A 19,577-nucleotide genomic window follows, 5' to 3' on the forward strand; every position below is an offset into this window, starting at 1 on the left:
ATTAACAAGCGGGTTCAGCGGAGCATTCAAGCCTGTAACAGTGTCTTGCCCATCAATTACACTATTTACATTTTTTTTCTTGAACATAACGGGTATTTTCGGGGTTGCTCCCATCCTACAACTCCCAGCATTCACCATTGATGTCTGTTTAGTGGAGAGAGATTGGTCGCCAGGATCGGATACCATCAATCCAGCGGCAATGTTTGGAGAATTTGGGATAATAGAGGCTGAATTCGGAGCGGCGTTCTGGGTCGAGTCCGCTGAGATGTTCCCCTCCGTGACCGCCGATGCTGTTGCCGCAGTGGTTGCTCGAGTCTTCGGTTTTGAAACCTTGGAGACCGCACCAGTATTTGGATTTTTTAGGGCCATCCCGGATAAGCGTTTCAGTCTCTCTAACTCTCCGTGGTCCCAGGTTAGCCCCAGCCGACGTTTCCAGCCGAGCCGAGCACGGACTGCAGGTCTGATCCAGGCGCTCAAACCAGGCGGGGTTAACGGCTACAGGACGCCAAACCGCATATAGTAGCCGGCGGTAGTTACATCGAATGTCCAGCCTCATTCCCCAGGTGAGGCGGCCGTAAGTATCTACAGAGTGTCAGCCAGGGGGATCCAACAAGATACGGGCAGAATACTGGGCAGAATATCGGTCATTTTACCGATGGGAAGCGACACGCTAGCGAGCGCAACTCAGCTGCTCCCTCGGATGCGGCATGCATCCGCCATCTTGCCTCGGAACCTCGGGCCAGTCTGGAGAACTGACTGTTCGGCCCAGACTAGCACTAGTAGGTTTATTAAAAGAATTTGGGCTAAGAGATATCAGCTTTTTAAAAAGAACTACTTCATTGGGTTATACTTTTTTCTCCACGTCCCATCAGCAATTTGTCCGCTTGGACTACTTTTTTGTCCCCTCCTGTCTCATCAGTAATCTTGAATATGAGATCTTTCCCCGAATAATTTCAGACCACAATCCCATCGTGATAGAGATTTAAAAAGATCCGGGGTCCTTATCTAATTCATCTGTTTGGTCGTTTGAACGCAAATCATTAGCGGACCCACTCTATATTGATCATATGGTGAATGGATGAAGGAATTTTTTGAGGTCAATCGTGGCTCTGCTTCTGTTCAAATTGTCTGGGAGGCGTTTAAAGCAGGGGTTCGCGGGGAGACCATGTCTTTTTCAATTAATAAGCAAAGAAAGTGTCGGGACAAACTAGCTTCCTATTATAAGAAAGTGCAGGAGTGGGAAGTTAAATTAGTTACAGCCATTAATACTTTGCAAGACATCGAAAATATCAAAGCTGACCTCTCTATACATAAATCCAGGTTATCTGAATTCTTTGCCACTAAGCTTGCAGAACAAATGTCAGTTTTCAGATCACAGCTTTATGAGGTTGGTGAAAATTCAGGACGTATTCTGGCTAAACAAATCAGGCAAAAAGAAGCTGTTAATACTATAGATAAAATACAGGATGAGATGGGACAAACCTACGACCAACCTGATGAAGTTCTGGAGGTTTTCCGATCATTTTACAGCAACTTGTATAAGGAGGATGTTATATCCTATTCATCTGACTCTATCTTAAATGTTTGTGGCGATGGTAATATCTCTAAGCTAACTTCTATACAGGCGGCTTTACTAGAGGAAGATGTTACATGGGAAGAAATAGAGCTGGCTATCCTTTCCCTCGCGACTGGTAAGGCTATGGGACCGGACGGCATTCCGCTTGAATTTTACAGAACATTTCGCCACGTGCTGAAACAAGACCTACTCCGTACTTGCTTGGAAGCCCAGAAAGGGTCAGCACCACCATCCTGGCGACAGTCGACTATCATGGCTTTTCTTAAGAAAGATAAACCTCCTCTCCATCCAGCTTCATATAGGCCTATTTCTTTAATCAACACCGATAGTAAGATTTTTGCAAAAATTTTAGCTTCTCGATTATCTGGTATTATCTCCTCAATTGTCTCGCATCGGCAACATGGTTTCATCCCTAACCGGGATACTGCTGACCATGTTAGACGGCTGATCGCGTTAATGGACTGGGCTCAAGGGTCTAATACTGCAATCGGGATCACCCTGTTGGATGCCGAGAAGGCATTCGACAGGGTGGCCTGGCCGTATCTTTGGGATCTTTCTATCGTTAAAGGGCATTGGTCCTAAGATGATAGCAGCTTTAAGGGCACTATATGATTCCCCATCCTCTTGCTTCAAAATTGGAAGGGAAAAATCTGCTCCTTTTAGCATCCATCATGGCACCCGACAGGGCTGTTAGTCTTCACCACTTCTTTTTGCTCTATATATCGACATTTTCCTAGACAAATTAAACCAATCAGAGGACATAGCCCCGGTACAAGTTGCTGGCACTAGCTATAGTGCTCTTGCTTACGCGGATGATATAGTAGTGATGTCAAACAGATAATCAAAGGGCAATGTCAATAATTGAAGATTTGGCTTTACAGTTTGGTGCCTTTTCGGGGTATAAATTAAATATATCCGAAACCCAAGTACTGTATGTAGGTCAGAATCCCCCCGCTCAATTAAAAACAGTGGATGAAGCGACCTACTTGGGTATCAAAATTACTACTCTAGTTTCTGCTATTCCAGAACTCAACCTAAATACAGCTCTGAAAAAAGCAAATTCCTCGCTTGAACGGATTGACCACCTTCATTTGTCTTTATTTGGTCGCTGTAACGTCCTAAAAATGATGATTCTGCCTAAATTCTTACATATGTTCACGACAATTCCTCTTGAATTTCCGCTTAGCTGCTTCAAACAATTAGAAAGGATGGCAGCTAGATTCTTATGGAGTTATAAGCGCCAGCGCAGATCTTATAAAAAATGATCCTTCCAAAGGATAGTGGGGGGTGGGGCATCCCGCATTTTTTGTATTATTATTTTGCGTCTGTTTTACAGTTTATCACTCCATTGATAATTGGTGTAAAAGCGCGAATACCCTTGAGCCATTCACCCTCAATCTACGAATTTGCAATGGGAGTGGAGTGTCGAGGCTGCTTGTTCAGAATTATAGAACCCAGCTATTTAAAAAAACCCAAAGTTTAAGACTTTAAACGCTGCATATGGGGTTTGGAGGATAATTAAGCGACAATTCGGGATTCAGAAAATGTTACTATATACTCCTTTCTCATCCTCCAGTATTTTTCCCCCAGTTTTCCAAGACCACGTAATGACCAGGTGGCGCAATCGTGGAATTGTCTATGTATGTGACCTTTGGCAGAATGACCAGCTAATTCCTTTCACGGAGGTATTGAATAAGTATAACCTAACAGTCCATGAATATTTTAAGTATATGCAGATATATAGCTTTTTTAATACTTTAACCGTGCAGGACTGTTATGGGTTCCGGAGGATTCCGCTTATTGATAGCATGTTTAGTAAAAAAACGATAGGATTTTACTATAAACTATTGGTCTCTTCATGCCCAGATGATATAGAGGTTCATCAAGGGAGGTGGAATGAAAAGCTGGGCTGTGATGACATCCAGCTTCAGGATTCCATTACACTGGCTAATACTATCCTGATTACTGGAAGAGCACGCACACAGCATTATATGGCCCTATTCGACCTATATTATACACCATTAAAAATCTCTAAATGGGGGACCACTGTGGGTACATCATGTAGCAGATGCGGATTGTTTGCAGCCGATACACTTCATATGTTTTTTTCGTGCCCTCGGCTCTCATCGTTTTTATCTTCAATTCAAATGTTTTTGGCTTTATTATGTGGGTCTACAGTTGTTTTGACAGGGAAATTAGTGCTAATTGGAGTAACTTCTGATGAATTTTCTGATGGTCAGAGAAAATTCTTATTTATCTCTATGGCAATACTGCGGGCATGTATTACTCGAGTGGATAAGCCCAGATCCTCCCTCCTTCCTTACTTGGAGAGCCCGACTCTTAGCTACTTACAATATAGAAACGGCCATTTATAGGACGAAGGGTCGGAAAAAAAGAGCCCTTGGTGCAAAGATCTGAGCGCCTTTAGCGCTTTGGATTCAAGGGGAGCTGAACTGATCGTGTATTGCTTTCGCTTTAATTTAAATATTTTTTCTGTACGTAATTCTTTTGATCTCTGTTTTTGTATTTCTGATGTGAAAGATGTATCGATGTAACTTTGTGATGCCTGCATATGTTTTGCGTAAAGATTTTTTCTCTTCCTTTTTCTTTGTTCTTTGTGGGCTGCTGATATGTCTCCCAATTTAAAAAAAAAAAAGAGTCTCTGGTTCATTAGAACGAATATTAAATCTAAGTATTTACTGATATTGCTGGACCTCTTAATTTTGAACTGCAAATGTTGTTTCTGGTTTTATAGTATCCTTATGATAGTGAGAAACTGAAAAGTTCAACAAGTCACTCCTCTCTCGGCACAGCAGCCCCCGTATCCTGAAATGGCGACCACAACATTCCTCTTCATGTTGCGGCCAGCCAATCATAGCGCAATCTCCTGCGGGAATTCATAATAGCGTTTTTGATTCCTGCTGGAGCGATGCCGTCGCCGGGGAAAAAAATTCCCCTCTGTCAATCAGATCCCTCTATTATTTGAAGTTGCAGGACTCTTGTTTGAGTCCCATGATACAAACCATTCAGATTTACCAAGCTTCGAAGCATAATTTCTGAACGGATTTACACCAAATAACAAAAACCACACTTTGTGGACTAAGATCTAATTTTCTGCCAAATTTGATGTAAATCCCGTCCAGCTGTTATCACTGTATCACTGTTCAATTGTCCTATGGAAAATTGCATGGGAAAATAGCTTTTTTTGACCTCCCACTTTTTACTCTGCAGCCTCTTGATGGATCACTCAAACTTTCCAGGAAGGAGCTGAAGTGCATGAACTTTTTTTTTTTTTTGGGAAAGGGTTGTGAAGATTCATCAAACTGCGCCAAAATGATTCGCAAAGGGTTTCACCTTCTGGGTTTTGGAGAATAGTGGGCCATGGTCCATGGTCCAAAGTACTACCAGCAGTTCATCTGGAACTGCTCAGGTGTCACCAGGAGCAGGGTGCTGGTGACGTTGGTAGCTGGGCGCTACAGAGAAGGAGAACAGGCTCCTAAGGGGCACTAGGGGATAAGCACAATAGTTCCCAAACGGCAGCTTGGGTCGTGAGGGGCCCTGGAGCAACGGGCACGGCCGGATCTTTGGTCCCCAGGGCAGGCGGCTCGGGTGCAGTGTGGTTAGGTCGGCTGGGTACGGATGCACAAAGTTAATCCTCGCAGTTAGGGAGATACACCTGGCAGTGGCAAAATAAGGACCGCTGAGCCACTCACAAAATGAGCCTCAGTGATGCTGACGTCCCTCGATGGCTGCTTGATTGTGGTGCAGTGAGAATCTGAACTGGATCCTCACTGTTGGTTCTTGGTGCTGGGCGTCTGCTACCCCAGGGATTGTTGCATCATGGCTCTGGTGGGTCCTGGTGTCTTCACACTTGTGGGGAGAAGTATCTGACCCTCCCGAGCACGGGTACCTCTTATTGGTCTTCCCCGGCGTCTGTCAGGCCGGTAAGCTGCAAGGCTTTGGCCTGGACTCTACTTGTCGGTGCCTGCATACTGCAGGGTAGTAGCTCCTGTATGTCAGGGGAGACTTAGGTGATTTTCGAACTGTGGTAGGTCTTCTGCTTGCAGGACGAGTCACTATTGTGACTTTCAAGAGTTGTGAACAGGCAGGGATTTGCCCTAAAAAGTCTGAAGCTCTTCTTTTGTTCTCGTCAGGTAGTAACTCTTTCTCCTTCTTCTCTTGATCCAGCGAATCTGAGTTCTTGGGTTCAGGGGTGCCACCTAAATACTCAATTTAGGGGCCGTAAGGAGAGTGACAGGTAGTAGCCAATGGGCTGACTATCTTTAGGGTGTCAACATCCTTGATATGACCACTTCTTGTGAGAAGTAGGCATAACCCTGACCCTAGAAGGCTATATCCATCCAAAACAAGATGGAGGAATCTGAAATGACGGTGGTGTTTACATCAGCTTAGTCCACCTTAGGAATGGTGCTGCTTTACGTTGGCCACCCCTCCTAATCTTACTAGTTAGATATGTCCACACATGAATCATGCTGCACCCTGCCTTTGGGATGTAAGTGTTTTGCAGGCAGGGTACACAGGGTTATGTGACATGTCAACTCTTCATTTGTCTCTGCGCCAAGACACGCAGACTGCAAAGGCAGTTTGGATGAGCTTGGCGAGGGTCCCTTAGGGTGGCCAATTCATGCTACAGCACTTGGGGACCCTCTCAGTGCACTAGGTACCTGGGGTGCCATTTACCAGGAACTGACATGAAGCCTAAAGTGGTACCAATTGTGGAACAAAAGGTTCAGTTTAGGGAAAGAACACTGGTTCTGGTAACCTGGTCAGCAGGACCCCAGCACACTTTTCAGTCAAAGTTGCATCCGATACCAGGCAAAAAGTGTGTGTGTGTGTGTGTGTTGTGAAGGTGTTGGGGGTAATCATGTCAAAAAGGGCACTTTCCTACAATAACATACAATAACAAAGTGCGACCTCTTGAGAACATACTTAGCTTTTCAAGAACTGTGTTAAAATTGTTTGTTTTTCAAAGATTTTAATATCTGTTTCAGACTGGCGAGAAAAGTAGAGATGATGCATTGGAAGCCATTAAAGGTAACCTGGATGGATTCTCCAGAGATGCAAAAATGCATCCTACTCCTGTGGCACATCCAAAAAAGCCAGGTATGATGTTGTATTTCTGAGTACTGCAGCTTCCTACTAGTGTATGGTCTTTCTTTATGATTGCTGCCTTTTCCTGACTGGGCAAAATTAGAGCTTCACTATCAGTGTGCCAGTACCAAGGCGGAATTGATTGAGTATGTAGGTTGTATCTTTTAAGGTTAAGACTATCTGACAGTGCAACTCCCTGGTTGCAAGGGACCTATTGTGGGCTCATCAAGAGCTTACAGTCTGCCCACTGCTTAGCATTGGCTGATTTTATTCGCACTCTGAATTGCTTGCTTCTTATTTGTTGGCTTTCCCTGTCCCAGCTTGTCAGTCCTTTACCATCTCTGATTGGGGGCTTCCAACTTTCCACTGCTTACTTAGACCAAAAAGAAAAAAAGTAGGTTTTTTTTCATCACTGTAGGAGTTTTCCAGCTCTCTCCCTGTTGCCTTCTGCACCCCCCAAATACCCGCCTGAGCTGCTTTCTCCCTCGTGTGCTGCAAGACCTGTCTTGTTTGCTGTTTCTCCTTGTCAAACTCCCCAGTTCTAGGTGTTACTTTATCCCTCACATTCTTCTCTTCCAACCCTCTGTTACTTGCCCCTCATTTCTGCTCCTCCCTCTTCCGCACCTGCTCCACTTTGCTCCCACCACACCCAATCGAATGTGCTTCCCCACCCGCTCAGTTGTAAAAAAAATGTATTTTAGAAGTCTAGCGAGCAAACTGCTGCCATCCCCTTTGCCTTAAAGCGCTTCCGCATATCTACAATTTCATATTTATTTTTTGTATTTTCCCGACCTTCTTGGATCGGTAAATAAATTTTTTAGGTCTCGTGACCTGCGTTACACTGCGAAGCAGTGCTTCGCAGCGCGAGGCATTTTGTAATCAAAAACGGGGTTTTAGCACTGACCTAGGAATCGCACACGCTCGTGCGTGTGCGATTCCTTTTGTGCTACCCCATTGGCCTTTGCATGCGTCTTTTTATAAAAGACTGCACGCAATTGGCCAAAGGCGGGCGTGTTGCTCCGCCCACGGCCTATTGGTGTCTATTACGCGCTTCGTGCGCGTGATAGACACCAATAGGCCGTCATGTGGTTTCTATTAGCGTGCAACACTGGCGCGATCATAGAAACACATGGCTTGCAGTGGCGCGTGCTCGTGCTTCTTTTTTTTTTTTTTTTTATTGCGGCTGCTATTTTCCACCTAACACTCCATCTAGGGACCAGCAGTAGTATTGCAGACTTTACAGCAGCTTTCAGAAGGGGCATCTATCTTTGTACACTGAGCACACTTCGTCAGCTTCAGTATTTAAGCAATACTCCGTCTACAGTGCACCCCCCAATCGTCGTGACTCCAACTCTATTTCTATCCCTTTACATACAGTTTATGGTCAGATGGTGAAATTAATAAAGAAAATTGCGACTGCTATTTTCCACCTAACACTCCATCTAGGGACCAGCAGTAGTATTGCAAGCTTTACAGCAGCTTTCAGAAGGGGCATCTATCTTCGTACACTGAGCACACTTCGTCAGCTCCAGTATTTAAGCAATACTCCGTCTACAGTGCACCTCCCAATCAGTGTGTGTGTGTGCACATTATCATCTACAATGCCAATAGCTCTAACTCTCCCACATGCGAGACCTATTGCATTGCAAATGCTTTTTTCGAGAAGTTGTGACCTATGTTTCACAGAGGTGTGACTTGCAATACCTTGTTTCTAATTGCATGTTTGATTGGAAAAGGGGATTTAAAAACGAAACTAGATTTTTTTTCTTTCAAGTTTGTTTTTATTGGCGTAATAACTTTTCAGAGTAATACAGTAAGCAAAACGACATTTTTGTACATTATATCAATACTCCGTATACATAAGAAGCAGAATACTGTGATTTTTAGGTGTATCTATTGTACTTTTTACTGTGAAACTTAGAACAACCCCTTATCCCCCCTACCTCCCTAGCACTCATATGGTATACATAACTGAGTAGTTTCAGGCAACGTCTTGCGGGTAAAGTCTCATGATTGCTTATTAGCTTGAATGACTTGGTTGACATCCTCCTTTCGGTCATAGCGTGTGTGCAATGTGTTATATAGTAATAGATTCTGCATCCTGCTTCGTGTGGGGATTAAGAGTGTAGTGTGCTTCGTGTACATAACAGAGTCACTAGGCTGCTAAAAACGAAACTAGATTCTGGACAATAAACCAGTTTCAAATACTACTGAGAACTTCAAACACAGTCCTGTTGAAATTCAGCAGCCTGTCAATGTCAATGTTTCACAAGAACATTTAATGTAGCAACATCCAGCAAGTAACATGCCAATGTGTTTGACATGCCTACCAGCAATATCATAAGTGGAAATATAACGGCAAGTGAATATGTTTATTACCACAATATGGGGCCCGGTACTGTATGGAGCTTACTAGCCTCTGGCCGCAGACAACTAAAGAAGTCTGTAACCAGGTGCTAAAAAAATAACCGGATTAGTACAAAAATCCAATGCTCAATGCAACTCAATTTCGGGCCAGACTGTTAAGCTCTAAGGGCGTTAATTAACTCACTTACATACTCTGCAGAGGTTGCAGGAGATTTAAGTGCAGATTTCTCGAAGTTGCAGAAGGCACTGAAAATAAAAGAGCAAAGTATCCAAGGTCAAACTTGACTCAAGATTTTATAAGAACAACATAGACCATATGTTGTTTACACAAACAGCATTACAATTATCATTGTACTAAGTTCTCAGTGACAGCAGGAAAGTATCCTCTTTTGATCAACATCTAAAACCAGAACCTGAAATGTGACCTTTTGGTAAGACCAAAATCGGGACATGGTTAACTAGGTAACAGGGCAAGCACATACTAGAAACAGCAATAAAAATTTGCACAGGCTGTGGCACTGTTATCTAAAATATTTGATAGACAATTGAAAAAAAGATTTAAGAATCTAAACAAAAATGTTAGCGACTTTGTGAAGTCTTGAGGCTTGCTTCCGCTCAGAATTTGGAACTACATCCCCCTTTTTACCAGCCCCACTCCCTTCTTCAAATTAGAGATGGAACATCTGGTTTAAATGCACCTTCACCAACCTTCTATACAAAGGACACATTTTAGATGATCATATCAGAGATTGACAATCCATAATGATCAGTAGATCATTTAGATCTTCTGAATGAGCCAGCTCAAGGTCTGTTCCTCGGTACAGGTTCATGGGAATAAAAGTCATACAGATAACGGCTAGCCCCGGTGGCTTATCTTGATGGGTACTTATTTGCTTCTAACCTGTGTTATTTTACATCCTCATTGCTGCTTCTCCCTATGTTTTCAAATGATCTATATAGGTTTTAGATCAGTGATACTCAAAATACAGCCCGGGTACTGCTTGTGGCCCTTTTGACTGTTACATGCGCCATCCTGGTGAACAGAAGCACTGGCCTGCTCTTTAATTGACTGAGAACAAACATTCTGAAAAATATTGAATAAACCCGAGCATTTACTCACTAACTGAAGTAAAGGTTAAGAAGCAAAACCTAGTGTCCTGCACCACTTCTCTTTAAAAGTGAAGGAATTTCTAAAGTTATCTTGCAACGAACATGTAAAAATTAGTTTCTTCAAAATTCAAAAACATGTATTTCATTGACATGCATGCGAAAGTATTTCACCTTAGTACATCAGATTATAGGTGTACTCAGCAGTCCGATTTATCAGTAGACTGAGAAGTATTTTTTTTATTTAAATGTGATTGCTTTCAAAGAGGAACTTAGTAACAGCCATGCCTTCACCTCCCCAAACCCCCTCCCCCCCCCCCCCCCCAACAACAATGCCAGTGGTGAACCAAGAGGCAAGTCAGTTGCTATGTGACCCTCTGGGTGGCCAACACTATAGTTTATTTTAAACACGAGAAGGTTTTGTACAGTGCACATCCTGAAATCATGTATATCAAGGTGCTCGCATATGTGAATTAATTAAAGAGAGGCAAAGTGAAATAAAACAACTGTCTAGGAATATACAATCTGGTCAAGAGCAGAAGCTGGAACAGATCCCAGGTTTTCTGGTTTACACTGTGAAATTCAACCATTAGATGGGTATGCCTTTCCCGCTCTCGTTTACTTTACAAGTTAATGCTTTGTCTTTAATTTTTGAAGCATGAGGTTAACTTGTGGGTGGTTGACAGAAGCTAAATGAAAACTCAGCTTGTTTTAGGCTTGAGAGTCCAAGAGAATATTATGCTGCTCAGCCAGGCACTTGGCTCTCCCACCTCTATCACCTAATGTTTATTAAGTGGTCAAATAGGATATGATTCATCAAACAACAGTGATGGACTCCTTGTTCCAAGATTCATAACGTTCTCACTCCACCATATTTTAGAGAGTGGACTATGAAACTGGGTGTTCTTGATCCCCCTAGATAAAATCAAATAATTGTTGGGTTACAATCCTGTTTTCTTCCCACAAACTTACTACAAGTGTTTGGTGTGATTAAAGGTTTTCCCATCTGTGTTGAAAAACTCAATAAGGAGCAGAAAAATGGGTTGGGAAAATGATTACCCTGGAGCACACAATTTCTCATAATGGGCGGCTTTAAAAAAAACATGTTTTCTGGCTCCATAGTTTCCAATTTGCTCATTTAACACCAAATGTGGTTTAAATAGTTCTAATGGTAAGACTTGGAGACTACTCTCACCAAAAGAAATCTATCTGTGCTGGGGGACCTCCTCAGACTTTAAACAGCATTCACAACCAGCATATTTTATCAAAGTGTTAAAACAAGGATTAAATGTCAAGTCTCCTACTGTCATGGCTAAAACTTTCCTACTGTCCCTTGTCTATCGGTGGAGGTTTCAGGATGTGCATCTGCCCACCTCAGTGAATTTCACACCTTGTTGGAGGGGTATTTGTCAAGGATTTTCTTACAGCATTCGGGACCTTAACTGTGAGCCTCTTTATATGAACTCCTAAAGTTTTACAGATTAAGTAAAGGCATAAGCAGATTATGAGGTCTAAGAATCTATTTAATTTCAATTCAATAAGTTGCTTCCTTTCTACACTTGACATGCCCAAGATAGCAATAGATAGCAGAGAAGTCTTACCCGAGGGTGCAATAGAGGGATACTGACTCAGCTACAATGTAACAGTATTATCAAATCTATGACTCTTCTAGAGACTAGTGGCTTAAATTCGAATGCTGTATGGCACAAACCTTTCAAGATAATTGTATGACTCCCCTGTCCACTCCATGTACATGCTTCACTTCCCCATCTCCAGCTTACTTCCGCCCACCCTCACCCTGTTGGCATCAATGTTGCCCTCGGTCACGCAAATGACCTTCATTTTTGGCCCCTGGGGAACTGTGGGTACTCAAGTTTTATAAATATAATCTATGAACTATGATCGATCTTTCTGACTTTGTAATAATGCTACTCTTCTATTTTACGCAAAACGCTCCCTATATTGAGCTATGTAAATAACTCTAGTAATCCTGGGCCTTGAACAATCTGCATAAAATATCCATTTATATATAAATATAATATTTTCTCCCCTGCGCTCTGTGTTGTATGCTCCTTTTGTGAATCTTCCTCACCAACCCCCCCTCTCCCTATTATATAAAAAAACCATTGAACCGTGACCTTATAAACTGAGCAATAATAGGTCCTCATAGAAAATACAGCAAGCAGACCAAAGAGTAGTGCAAGTAGATCAGATTAAAATTATAAAATGTAGAAGTATCGTTCAAAATGGAAGTAATAACTTTTTAATTGTATTGATTAAGGATTTCGTTAGTCGTTAAGCAGTGTCAACTGGCAGGCGAGATGAATTATAGTAAAGTATGGCGCATTTCAATGGCATCTTATATACATCGCTTCAAGAGTCACCCACACTGACCCTTTGAAGGCCACATCCCAATGCCATTCTTCATCCGCGAATGCAAGGTGCAGCATGCTTTCTTGAAATATTATTTGCTTTTTTCAAAAAGGGACAAGGTGAACATGACTAACCATCTTGATGCATAAGTAGGTTATTCAAATGAATACATATTAAACCATAACTCTCTGTGTCTCAATCATGAAAGTTCCATTTAAAAAACAGGAACTATCACCCTGTGGTCCTTTCATAATATAACAAGCATTTGCAATGCAATAGGTCTCGCATTATTAAAGTTTGAGCTATTGGCATTGCAAATAATAATGCAACACCAATAGCTCAACATTCACTAATGCGAGACCTATTGCATTGCAAATGCTTTTTTTTTTTAAATGGGACCTGCATCACTTCAAAAGCATGCATGCATACATGATGACGTGTGCATGCACCAGCAAAATTATGGGTCAAAGTCGCTCCATTGTGTCTCATAATTTATCTCACCGACGATCTGTTGCCATTCATTTATGTACACAGAAAACTGTCTTATGATTGGAGATATCCTCCCCATGAAACCTACACAGCCTCTTATCTTTCACACTTTCTCCCAGTTTGGAGATCCCAATTGTGTACCATGTCCGAAATACCCTAAGATTCCCAATTTCCTAAGATGTGTTCCTCTCTAAAGGGAAGAGGGTGGAGGTGTTCTCAAGTAAATCGTGCTTCCCACCCCATCCGTCTCTCTGACCCTTTCCAGGCTTCTGTAGTCATCTGAATTGCTGGTAATAACTGCTTTACCCCCTTGCCTTCATAAAGGTAGTGTAAGAATGTGTGGGTTTGAAATTGGCATCTTTGTAGTGCATAGGTCGGTGGTCTCTATGTAAGTGACCTCCGTCGTTGATCAATAAGTGTGCCGCCCGGTAATATGCCCTTTTGTCTGGAAGAGCTATTCCCCCTATTATACTGCTTGCTCTGGAGTGTCTTTAATGCCACTCTTGGGTGTCCTCCCGTTTCATTGTAGCATTGGGACTTCTCCCTCTATTGTGGTGAAGACGTCCTCCGGTATTTAATGATAAGTGTTTTGGAGGATAAAAAGGAGTTTTGGCAATGGTGTAATCATATACATGGTGGCCCTCTCTAGAAGCGTTGGGGGCAGTGATCTCCATCTTTCTACGTCTCAATGGAAGTCCTCAAGTATTCTCCAAATATTACGATCAAGGCATATTCGAGGTCACGTATAAGCCCAAATATTTGAACCCCTCGCTGTCTATACGGAACTGTCCTTGGGAGCCTTGTGTGTCTAGATGTCCTCCCAAAGGGTATAGGTTTGATTTATCCCAGTTAATTTTAGTCTTTATGAGCTCCATATTGTTCAAATATTCGAAGCACACCAGGGAGAGTTTTATTCAGGCCAGAAATATACAGGAGGATGTCATCTGCATAGAGTGATATCTGTTCGTCCTATATCACCCCTCCCTATCTCTAAAGCCTGTAAGGTCAGGGTGTGCTCGAACCACACAAGTCACTGTTTCCAAAGTGAGGGCAAACAATAGTGGGTTGGGGGCATCCCTGTCTTGTGCCCCTTTCAGGGGGAAATTTCGTGGAAATCTCTTCATACACTCTCACTCTAGCCACCTGTTTTTTAAAGAGCAGCTCTATCCATGCCAAGAACTCTGGACCAAACCTGAATTTCAGTAAGGCATGCGTCAGGAAGGGCCAATGAAAGGCACCAAATGCCTTCTTGGCATCTAGGGACAGTAATAAATTAGGGTCCTCTCTTGATTTCTCTGTCTCCAACCAATTGTAGAACCTGCAGAGATTAAATCTTGTTGCTCTCTTTGGCATAAAACATGATTGGTCTTTATGACTGAGGAATGTTTTCACAGCTAATAACCGTGTGGCAACGGGTAGTCCCTGGTTTTTGCTTGCCTATAGCAGCCACTACTTCCGCTTGGGTAATTTCTTCTTCTAGGGCCAGTGGGTCATCTGGTGTCAGAGGGGGGATTGTCATTCCATCGAAGTAGGCCCTAATCTGGACCATTTTCTTATGCCAACTAAGAAATATCAATATTAAAATTTTTAACCCCAGCTTCCTTTTGTTTGTGTTTTTTGAGATTTGGAGATCAGCAAATGGTTGGGCCTTATAAAGGTCAGCTTAGTATTGTGCAAATGCTTTGGCAGTCTTCTGCGCTGTGGTAGAGGAGTCGCCGCTTTCACCCTGTATAGTGTGTGTCCATCAAGCCTCTACCTCCTTTCTGCTCAGCCACGCCAGTAGTAGCCCCGCTTTATCATCTATATCATATAGGCTGCGTTGTGTGGACAGGATCAAGGTTTTCGCCTCTTGGTGTGCCAAAGCCTGAAATTCCCTGCGGACTGTTGAGATGTTACGCATAATAGAGAAAATCCACCAGTTTTCTCTTTAAAGCTTCTATCACGCGCACCTCTTTCTTCTTTTTGTGCGTTATAATGTTTTGAGCCCTGTCTCGGAGTACAGTTTTGTATGCATCCCATAGCGTGACAGCTGATGATACAAGTGATTGTTTTTCTTAAAGTATAGTTCCGTATCCGCTCTGATTTCTTGAGCAACTGTCTCGTCTCTCAGTTCCCAGGCATTCAGCCTCCATCTCGTCTTAGATCTATGAGATCGTACCTCTATCTTGAGCCAGAGAGGCGAGTGGTTTGACAAACCCCAGGCCAGGTAGTCTGCTCTCTCTATCTCCTCTACCTCTCCTACGGGAACTAGATTATAATTCAGTCTGGAGTATACTTTATAGGTACCTGAGAAGTATGAGTATTTATGGTTGCTGGCATGTTGGTGGCCCCAGAGGTCCATGGGTTACAGGGTTGTCAGAAACCATGCCAGCGGTATCCGCCCACCCCACCCACCTCCACCCCCCGCTGTACCGAGCTGGTGTAGTCTAAGTTTGGATCAACAATGTTATTAAAGTCTCTCCCCATGATATGCATAGAGGAGCCAGACTCCAGTAATATATCAGCTACCTTATCTAGTGTTTGTCTTTGCAGTCGTGGAGGGCATACACGCTAATAAAGGTGATGTCTCTCCGTTCCCACATTCCTTTTTACAGCGAAATATGTCCCATTGGGGTCGATCTATGATCTGTCTATGTTGAATGGGGATGTCTTCCTAATCAATATGGCCACCCCACAGGAGCCTGTGGTAAATGCCTCATCTGATGATATCTTGTAGGCCCCTTTGCCCATAAATCCGTGTTGGGAGCCCTGTAAGTGTCTCTGCAATAAAACCGCACCCGGTTTCAATCTCCTAAGATATGTGGCCACCAGTCCTAGTTGGATCTTGCTTTGCTTTCATTCGTGAAGCATAGACCTCTATTCTATCCTTGCACCATACTACTACCACCACCTTAATTAATCTGTAAAGCGTATGTAGATTGCCAGCTCCAATTTGCTGCATTGATTGCAATCAGCTCTTTCTTCATTCACTATTTTTGCAGCATGTTATTGTTTATTATTACAGTGAATTACCCAATTCTGTTTACATTGGAAGCAATCAAAACATGACCATGTCCTGTAGTGTCCTCTAATGAATGATGTTTTTTTTCACCTTAACAAAATGTTCAGTCGTGAGACCAGTGTTTGAATAAACTTCAGCAGGGTTTGTTTAGCATGGCACATTGTTAATGGTGGAGCCTGGAGTATTCACTGGGAGATTGCAATGTTTGTACTCCCCACAGCTAGTAATCCAAACATTGTTAGGTAAGCCAGGTTCTTCAGTAAACCTGGGCCTACTCCTAGCAGCTATTGCCCAAAGCAGCTGGGGTATACTCTGAGAAATGGTTGTAAGGTATTTAGGTGGCACAAGGACAACATTAAGGTCAAGCAACCAATCTAAAACATTCTCAAGCCAGTTAAGTGAAAAGAGCTATTTGGTGCTAAAAAAATAAATAAAAATGACAAGAAATTGATAAAGAAATATGAATTCCTCAACATAATGTAAACTGAAACATATTGGAGGATAAAAAGATTTCTATCTCCACCCCAAATGGATTCGCCTCCGAAAGATATAGGATGTCTACATAATCTCCTGGAGAGAGCTGCCAGGCGCTTTGAACTACCAATGTCTGTGCATCAACAGGACTGCTTCCTTTACGACTTCAAAGAACTTTCCAGGAAATCGGTAAGGTCTATGCCGATAATAGACTATATTTGGAAAGAGAGCCTAAGAATAATGCAGAATCCAGCAACTGTTTCACATGTGTTGTTAAGACTTGGGCAAAAAGTACAAAGCTCCTGATAACGCTCCTGCTTGCCTAAAGTTCTTCCAAAACCAGATTTGGTGATCTTGAAGGCAGCACAGTGACGATCTAAGACTCCATCAGCCTCCTGACAGCGCCACCCGACAAGGAGGGGAGAAGGTTCGATAACATTGGGTAACGTTTTTCGACAATCTCAGTCTTAACAGTCCGAGCTTCCAATTCCCTGGCTTAATTGGTCCGTTATAATAGGCAAAAGTGGTCGGATGTGGAAGCCTTTTTTTGGATAGAATTCCACCAGAGAGGAGTAAGTGAAGAAAATTCTTCTAGGAGGCGGAAATAATAGACTGCCCTATGGAAGTTACGTCCACCGGTTTCCACCAGCGAGCCAGAGCGGCTGTCCTGGGACGTCAAGGATGGCTTAAAGCCACCTCAGTCAGGCCTGAGGTGCAAACAAAAATTTTAGATTTACCTTATAACGGAGAAGAGTTATTTTGCAGCCACATCGATGAAGCTTTGCAAGCGATTGAAAAAGACACAAAGTCTTTAGTTACTTTGCAGTACAAGAAAATGCTTTTTCATGGTGCCCGAGGAAAGTTGCACCAATCCTACAGAGGAGGCAACCAACCGTTTCGCTACTTTGCCTATTCTTCCTCCTCTCAGCAATACAGGCCTCAATTTTCTCACCGCCAACCACCACCGGCGGCGGCTTACAACAAGTCCTCCTTCAGAGGAAAATCAGGATGCCAGGGCAAGGATACCAATCGCCGCCAATGACTTCTCCCACCTGTCAGTCTCTGCTCTGCCCATTCCACCCACGGTGGGCGGCAAAATATCCTTTTATTTTCCACGGTGGAAGGAAATATCGGTTCAATGGGTTCTACACCAGATTCAATTCAGACACTCTCTAGAATTTATAAAGATTCCTCCACTAGCTCCTCCTCTGCCTCGTTTTAAAAAACACGTCTTTTAAAGATGGGGTTACCCCCATGTTGTAGAAAGGAGCAATAGAAAGAGCCCCCCTCAATCAAGGAGGAAGAGGTTTCTACTCCTGTTTCTTCTTGATTCGGAAGAAGTCAAGGAAGTGGAGACTGATTTTGGATTTAAGGAACCTGAACAAATTCCTCAAAACAATCATTCCATATGATCTCTATTCAGGATGCGTTACACCTCCTCACCGGAAACAATTACATGTTGTCTCTGGATCTCCAGGATACATATTTTCATATACCCATTGTGATGGGGAGAGAGACAGGACGTACAACCCATTCCCTGGCATATTCTCAGCTCGCCTGAACGTTCTCTTTCTTCCCTGCAGCCCACCGCTACTGAAGACGCTCAGAGCCAACAGGAAATCTGAGAGAAGACGGATTCCGGTGGCAGAAGCGAGGACGCTTATCACGTGACATGCGTGCAACCAATCACTGAGAAGGGAGGACTTTTTAAACCCAGAGAATAGGAGGCAGTTTGGCTGCTGGAGAGAAACCTGGTTGGAGAATCTCGTGGAGAAGACGGAACAGAGGTAGAGGGCATCTGTAAGAGACGTGGGGGATCAGCCCAGACCCACGTACTTCCTTACCATCAGTTGGAGGTCGAAAAATCCCTGAGGCTTCAGTCATTCCTAGACGAGGATCCTCGATCGACCTGGAGAAAGAGAGCGAGAAATCACTGAGCCGACGGAGAATTGGAGATGCCGGTTTACGGACAGTCTGCAGCGACGGGGTAAGCGCGACCCTACACTGCGGAGTACCACGACCGGCGGACTGCCCCGCCACATTTCTGGAGAAACGTGGCTAAGCGAGGTACGGGCCATATCTCTGGTAGGAGAGAGGGAGGCAAACTGGGTCTGAAAAAGAACTCTGCTCTCGCGTCTTAATTCACTTGACTCACCCTCTCTTCACCGCTACAGTCACTTATTATCTAACCCGACTCCTAGACTTTAGTCAGACACTTCTCTTTGTCTCTCCAGGATTATTGCTTGGCACTGTGCATGACTCTTAACGCACCACGTGAAAACATTTCTTTTCAATCATACAACAGGGTGTTACCCAGGTGGTTGTTCTAGGGACATGGTATGGTGTATACATCCTTATCAGGTCTAAGTTTTGTTTTGTGTCGCATGGGCTTGGGTGATGTGAATCACTAGAAGCCTGATGTTTATTTTTGCATAAATAATAGAGGAAAACAAGTTTCCTTACGTGACCTCTTCTATCTTTTATCCAAGGGGTATCCCGGAAGACATCGTGGACTCCCTCGCTGGACCTGAAAAACAAAAGAGAAAAATGAAGACTAAATACAAAGAGAGAATTTGACTCATAAAAGAGAATAATTAGACATTCTGTTATTTTGTTATTTCAAGCCCCCCCAAAAAACCCTAAATGCTGAGAGACAATAAAAACACTCTATTTCAAAAGTAGTTATTGTTTTTTCAAGTAAAGTTCCTGCAATGGTTACACCCATATGCCGAAAACACAAGACATTTCTCAGATTTATGGTGACCTGCAGATACTATCAGTTTCACGTACTACCTTTTGGACTAAAATCGGCTCCTAGCATTTTCACGAAGTGTCTAGTGCCAGTTGCAGCATATCTGAGGCAACATCATCAAATTTTTCCTTACCTCGACGACTGGCTTATCAAGGCCCCCACTTACAAAGCAGCAAGGACGTCTACCAAAGCCTGTCTGCATCTTTTTAAGATATTAGGCCTCACTTTAAATGCGGAAAAGTCGATTCTAAAACCCTCCAGTCAGCTAGTTTTTCTAGGTGCCATCCTGGACACCGTCGAAAACCAGGCATATCCCACATCGGAAA

At 43.2% G+C, this 19,577-nt stretch overlaps 1 protein-coding gene across 1 annotated transcript in view; it reads left to right on the plus strand.

Moving 5' to 3' along the window:
• Positions 1-19,577, plus strand: part of SYNRG (synergin gamma) — a 550,586-nt gene that overhangs the window by 87,760 nt on the left and 443,249 nt on the right. Inside the window, exon 6 of the mRNA XM_078680938.1 lies at positions 6,589-6,700. Within this exon, the coding sequence (XP_078537064.1) occupies positions 6,589-6,700 (112 nt within the window). The remainder of the gene's footprint in view (positions 1-6,588; positions 6,701-19,577) is intronic.

Source organism: Lissotriton helveticus, chromosome 3_1 (assembly GCF_964261635.1).
Source record: "Lissotriton helveticus chromosome 3_1, aLisHel1.1, whole genome shotgun sequence".
Lineage (NCBI taxonomy): Eukaryota > Metazoa > Chordata > Amphibia > Caudata > Salamandridae > Lissotriton > Lissotriton helveticus.